We start from the raw sequence: 6,387 nt of genomic DNA, 5'->3' as shown, positions 1-6,387 counted from the left end.
TGTGAAGCCGGAGGTTGGAGAGGGCCAGCATACCTTGAGTGTTGTGAAGAAGAGTGATGGCTTCCTGTTCTGAAGGGACAGACAGAAGGCCATCGTCAACATAGAAGTTTCTCTCAACGAACAGCCTCGCCTCTACGCCGTACTCCCTCTCTCCCTCTGCAGCAGCTCTTCGGAGCCCGTATGTGGCTACGGACGGTGACGGGCTATTTCCGAAGACATGTACGCACATCCTGTACTCAATGACGTCGTCATCCAGGTCATTATTGCGATGCCAGAGGAAGCGCAGAAAGTTCCGATGGTCCTCACGTACGACAAAGCAATGGAACATCTGCTGGATGTCAGTCGTCACGGCCACTGGCTCCCTTCTGAAGCGCAGCAGTACCCCGAGCAAACTGTTGTTCATGTTTGGGCCTGTGAGGAGGACATCATTGAGGGACACCCCTTGGTGTTGTGCACTGGAGTCGAATACCACCCTCACCTGTCCAGGCTTCTGAGGGTGGTATACCCCAAAGAACGGTAGATACCAGCTCTCCTCATCTGGTGGTAAGGGTGGTGCCACTTCAGCATGTCCATTCTCGAAGAGCTTGCTCATGAACTCAGTGAAATGCTCTCTCCTCTCAGGGTGTTTCCTGAGTGTCTTGGTGACCATAGCGAGACGGGTCCTAGCCTGCTCACGGTTGTTTGGCAGACGCTGGCGTGGGCTTCGGAAGGGGAGTGGAGCCTGCCAGCTGTTGTCTTCACCCTGTTTCAGTTCCTTGTCCATAATCCTCAGGAAGGCAAGATCCTCCATAGAAGGTGCTGTCTTGTCGTCGTCCTTTGTGTGGCAGAAGATGGACTCCCCCATGAGTTGCGATTTGTCACTTGGTAAGGACTGCCGCTCTGAGGCTGAAGGACTTTGGAACTGACAAGTGTGGTTGAGCTTTTCTTTGATTTCAATTTTGTTGAGGCAGGGACACAGAACGCTGGGACGCCCATTCTCATGAATGTAGGTTCTGTATGTGTTCACAGGTGAGGGTACGTGTGCACCGTTAATACACACATCCCCTACGATCACCCAGCCGAGGGCTAGCCGCTGGGCGAAAGGAGCGTGTGGGGGGCCATTGCGCTGTTCAAGGACCTTGTGGACCTGAATAATGTCTCTCCCTAAAAGAAGTAAGATCTCGGCCCTCGGGTCAAGGGGAGGTATCTTGGAGGTTAGGGATTTCAGGTGTGGATGGTACTTCACAGCAGCTGGCGTAGGAATCTCTGCCCTGTTATCAGGCAGTTGATCACACTCGATGAGTGTAGGCAGAGCTAGACTGGTCTTTTCATCAGCTGACTCCACTATGAACCCCCTTGCCCTGCGGCCTGCAGCCTCTGACACACCCGCACAGGTTTTGAGTGTGTAGGGAGAAGTGTTGTCAGCTATGCTGAACAGCTCAAAGAATGATGACCTGGCTAGTGACCTATTGCTCTGGTCATCTATGATGGCGTATGCTCTTGTCTTCCTCTCGGGTTGGTTTTTAGGATACACATAGACGAGACAGATTTTGGCACAGGATTTGGTTGCCGCGCTGTCACCACAGACCTCAGTGCAGATTGAGGTAGTGACTGAAGCCGGAGTAGATTCCTCTCCCTCCCCGCCATGCTCTTCAGAGGGGCCGCTAGCTGGCTTTGTTGTCCATGGTGCAGGGCCGGCATGAAGGGCTGCAATGTGCCTATCGCTGTTGCACTCAGAGCACTGGATGATAGCCTTGCAGTCCTTAGCTTGGTGGGAGGTTGAGGAACAACAACGGAAGCATATGCCATTCTCCTTAAGCAAGGCCTTACGTTCGTCCAGCAGTTTGGCTCGAAAGGCTCTACACTTAGGTAGGGGGTGGGGCTTTTTGTGTATGGGACACTCTTTCTTCGGGTTGTCTGAACCCTTGGTCTCATCACCCTTGGCAGGATTGTCAACCTCTGTTTTATGCACAGCTATAGGGGTTTTAGCTGATTTTGTTGGGAATTTCTCCCACTTAGGTGGCGTGTTGCTGGGCGTGTTGCTGGGCGCTGCAGCAGCGAAGCTTGGATCATTTCTCATCTTTGCTTCTGCACGAATGAAGTCGGCGAACACTGAGAAGGGTGGGAAGATGGTGTGGTGTCTTTCTTTATACCTTGTACCTTGCACCATCCACTTCTCCTGCAGGTTGAATGGCAATTTCTCCAGGATCGGATGAATGCCTCGCGCCGTGTCCAGATAAGCCAAACCAGGCAGGAACCCATCCTCCTTGCCTGCCTGTATCTCCAGGAGAAGATCACCTAGTTCACGTAGCCGCTTGGGTTCTTTATTGGAGAACTTGGGGAACCGTTCGAGCTTGTTAAAGAGTGCTGTCTCCATGGCCTCTGGCGATCCATAAACCTCCTCTAGTCTTCTCCAGACCATGCTGAGGGCCTCACCAGGGTAGTTGATTCGAACCGACCTCACTCTCCTTGCATGCTCTGCAGATTCCGGTCCAAGCCACTTAATCAGCAGGTCAAGTTCCTCACTAGGCTTCAGACCCAGATCTTCAGTAGCGTTAGAGAAGGCGGACCTCCAGGCCCAGTAGTTTTCGGGTTTGTCATTGAACTTCGTGAGTCCAGCTGCGAGTAGCTCACGGCGAGCTAAGAACCTTGCTAGCACTGATACATTAGAAGTGGATTCTCCTCCCCGTGGATAGCTGTAATCTGCTGTATCGTGTCTGGGTGTCCATTGGTTCCTTGGTTCAGATGCTGGTTGTGGTGCAATAAATTCACTTTCTCTTTTTGGTGTGAATTGCACTGGCGGCCGTTTTGAATGAGCAGCTGTTGCAGTTGGCATTGTGGCTGTCACAGATAAACGTTGCCTCTCACTTTGCCTAGGTAGCTCATGATGTCTCTGAGAATCATCATTAGAGTTGAGGTTAACAGCTGCTGAGGGAGTAAAATCAACCTTTTTATCCTGCTCTGGATCGTCTGTGCGCTCATTAGATTTCACATAGGCATACTGTTCTTGAACATATTTCTCTGTTCTCTCAACTGAATGATAGGATGAGCCTTGGTATTCATCATGAACAGTGAGCTCCCCTAAAGCTGCCAGATCCACTGCCGATTCCCATACATTAGCTTCAGCAAAAGCGGCGTCGGCATCCTTCTCTTGCTGTATGGCTTCCAATGTGGCATCAAGACGTGTCTCCTCCACTTTCAGCTGAGCCTTTTTTACTTTAACATCAATCTCCCTTTGTGCATGTAACGTTCTCGCCCGTGCACCTTCTGCCTTTGCGCGTGCTTCCAATGCAGCCTGCAAGCTAGCTGAAGATCTCACAGAGCGCTTTGATAATTTTGATGTGCGTGAGCACTCTGACCTTGTTTCATAGTTCTTTTCTTCTCTTAATGACATCTTGATACTGGTAGATGCAGAACAGGCTGGATATCTTACTCACTGCGGTAGAAATCACTGTTGAGTCCGTCTTTTTACTGTTCTGCCCTCACTAAAGAGTTCCCCTTCTTCAATTAGACAGACAGATGACTCCCATCACACACCGGTCAGATTTGGTAGATTTATTCAAACTGACAGCATGTAAAAGGTGTAAAACTAAAATGAAGAAAGAAAGAAAATACACAATCAGCATAAAATATGTAATAACTAAGATATCAGATACACATCCCCAAAGATAAGGCCTACAACAAGCCTAGAAAGTTACTACAGTGACTAGCTGGATATATGAAACCGCATGTCAAACATTAATTGCTCTTACTTCGCTGAAATTACAAAAATATGCAGAAATAAACACATCAAGTAATTACACTAACAATATCCTGCAAAGATACTCACAGACGATGCTCCTATAAAGTGAATTCAAAAGAGGATGGAATAAGATGTAGCTGCTGCTCACACTACCATGCCAAAACTGGTCTGATAAACAAAGCATTCCAGGTGACTTCCTGTAAGTGTCACATGACTATCATGAATTTCAATATGACTGCCCAAATGTTAAACCCAACCCCAAAGCAAAGACACCACCTAGTGGCAGGAGTAGGAAATGCACATTAATCACTTGTAAAATAAACCCAGTCCAGCACACTATGGTAGGCGAAGAATGTGCCAACAAATTAAAAACTATTCCGTTGTCAGACAACACAATCGGAAGACGAATTGGGGAAATGGCAAATGATGTCAAAGACCAGCTGATGGCAAAACTTCAGACAGTTCTGTTTTCCCTTCAAATCGACGAGACGACAGATGTTACTAATGATGCGCAACTGTTAACATTTGTGCGATACGAGGACAGTGGCACTATGTGCGAGGAATTTCTTTTTTGCAAACCACTGCCCGGGCGAACTACCGGTGTAGAAATATTTAAAGCACTGGACGATTTTTTCACGGAGCACAATATCTCGTGGCAGAGGTGCGTTGCATTATGCAGCGATGGGGCCCGAGCCATGAGTGGCAGCAAGACTGGACTGTTTGCGCATGTAAGGAGGGTGGCTCCGGGGGTAATTTGGACACACTGCCTGATTCATAGAGAGGCTCTCGCCTCCAAAGATCTCAGTGTTGAGCTCAGTGGTGTGTTTGATGTCGTTGTCAAGACGGTCAACTTCATAAAACGAAACGCATTGAATACACGCCTGTTTTCATCCCTATGCCATGACTTGGGAAGTGAACACAGCTCTCTCCTTTATCATTCAGAGGTGCGTTGGCTGTCTCGCGGCGCTGTGCTCGCCCGTGTGTTTGAACTACGCGGAGCTATCTACGAGTTCTTGTGCGAGAAGCATTCTGATCTGGCTTCCAATTTCAACGATAGTTACTGGTTAACTAAGCTGGCGTACCTCACAGATGTTTTTGCAGAGCTGAACAAGTTGAACAGCTCCATGCAAGGGAGAGATGCAAACGTCATGCAGCTCTACGAGAAGCTCGACGCATTTGTGAAAAAAATGTCAAAGTGGATCGAACGAGTGGAGAGCAATAACTTGGCGATGTTTCCTTCAGTTGAGGAATACCCTGACAGCACTGACATCAACGACACTATATGTGAGCATTTGAGGAAGCTTGTGCGTCAATTCGCAAAGTACTTCACTGATTCGGAAGAGTGGCGCCGTGACAGCAAGTGGATCCTGCTCCCATTCAGTGACGATGCATCAGTAGGGTCAAGTCTGACGGCTGTGGAAGAGGATAAGCTGATTGAGATGTCCACAGACTCTGTCAGGAGGCATATGTACGACACACAGCCCCTTGTTAAATTCTGGATAAGTTGCCAGACAGAATTTCCACAGCTTGCTGCAAAAGCAATGAGGTGTCTTTTGCCCTTTCCAACCACATACCTGTGTGAGAGTGGTTTTTCTACACTGGCGTACTTAAAGAATAAGTACAGGGCTAGGCTTGATCCAGAGAATGACATGAGACTGTCTCTGTCTACCATTTCGCCACGAATAGACAGGCTGTGTGGACTTCACCACGCCCAGATATCACACTGACAGGTAGGCCTAATTCTCCCATGTTTTCACTGTTACGACCCTGGCGGGTTTAGGCCCCGCCCTGTGTTAATGGTAAGCCTGTTCTCTCTCCCTGCTTTTCTCAATCTCTCTCTGCTTTTCTCAATCTCTCTGTCTCTACAGCAGGTGATTGGTGACAGGTCTGTCCTGGCTGGGTTATAAAAGCCCTGACCAGCCAGCAGTTGAGGCTGCCTTGGTCTTCATTTGTTGGATTTTGGTTCTCCGGTGTTGTTGGATTTTTGTTCTCCGTTGTTGTTTTGTCACACACCTAGACTGACTTTGCATGACATTTTTAGTTACTTTTCCCAATACTGAATTGCACAACACTTTATTATTCTTTATTCTTTCTTTAAAATAATCTTTAATTTAATTTAATTTAATAAATCTACTTTTATTATTATAAAATCTGCGTGGCCTCTCTTTCATGTTTCATGCATTGAGCTATGCATGTAACACCAAATACACACGCGCACGCGCAGGCACATCAGTGGGCCGCGGATTGCTTTCTAGTCCGAATGGTGGTCCCTGGGACAAAACCAGTTGAAAACCCCTGCCTTAAGCAAAGGATGTGCATGCTTACTCAACCAAGGTCCTGTCCATTTTTATTATGGTTTCGCTGGCAATGGAAATCTGTAGTACTTGGCAACAGGAAAGGTGGTATTTTATCCAACTAAAAGTGAGAAATATAGTTGCACAGTGAATCAGAGGTTTGCACCAAATGTTTAAATTCAGGTTTAATATTATTTAGCTTGTCCTTCAGGTATTAGTACGCATGTTCTCTTTCCGTCCTGGTTTTCGTGGCCTTGCACTCGTTTAATACAGTGGTAGATATGACCTCCCTCCTCCGTGGATACACACACATTTGAAAAAGCCTGATTCAAACGTTTTTCGAATGGGGGCACACAAGATAATGATTGTGTA

General features: G+C 47.6%; 1 protein-coding gene across 1 annotated transcript; it reads left to right on the top strand.

Annotated features, from left to right (window-relative positions):
• The first annotated feature begins 4,063 nt into the window (after nt 1–4,063).
• Nucleotides 4,064–6,013, top strand: LOC134880942 (zinc finger BED domain-containing protein 5-like). Its single transcript, XM_063907989.1, has 2 exons — nt 4,064–5,451; nt 5,590–6,013. The coding sequence occupies exon 1, from the start codon at nt 4,138–4,140 to the stop codon at nt 5,446–5,448; it is 1,311 nt and encodes a 436-aa protein (XP_063764059.1). The 5' UTR covers nt 4,064–4,137; the 3' UTR covers nt 5,449–5,451; nt 5,590–6,013.
• Nucleotides 6,014–6,387: the final 374 nt, after the last annotated feature.

Source organism: Eleginops maclovinus, chromosome 19, assembly GCF_036324505.1.
Source record: "Eleginops maclovinus isolate JMC-PN-2008 ecotype Puerto Natales chromosome 19, JC_Emac_rtc_rv5, whole genome shotgun sequence".
NCBI lineage: Eukaryota > Metazoa > Chordata > Actinopteri > Perciformes > Eleginopidae > Eleginops > Eleginops maclovinus.
The sequence above is the reverse complement of the archived record's forward strand: the minus strand, read 5'-3'. Positions and strand labels throughout refer to the sequence as shown.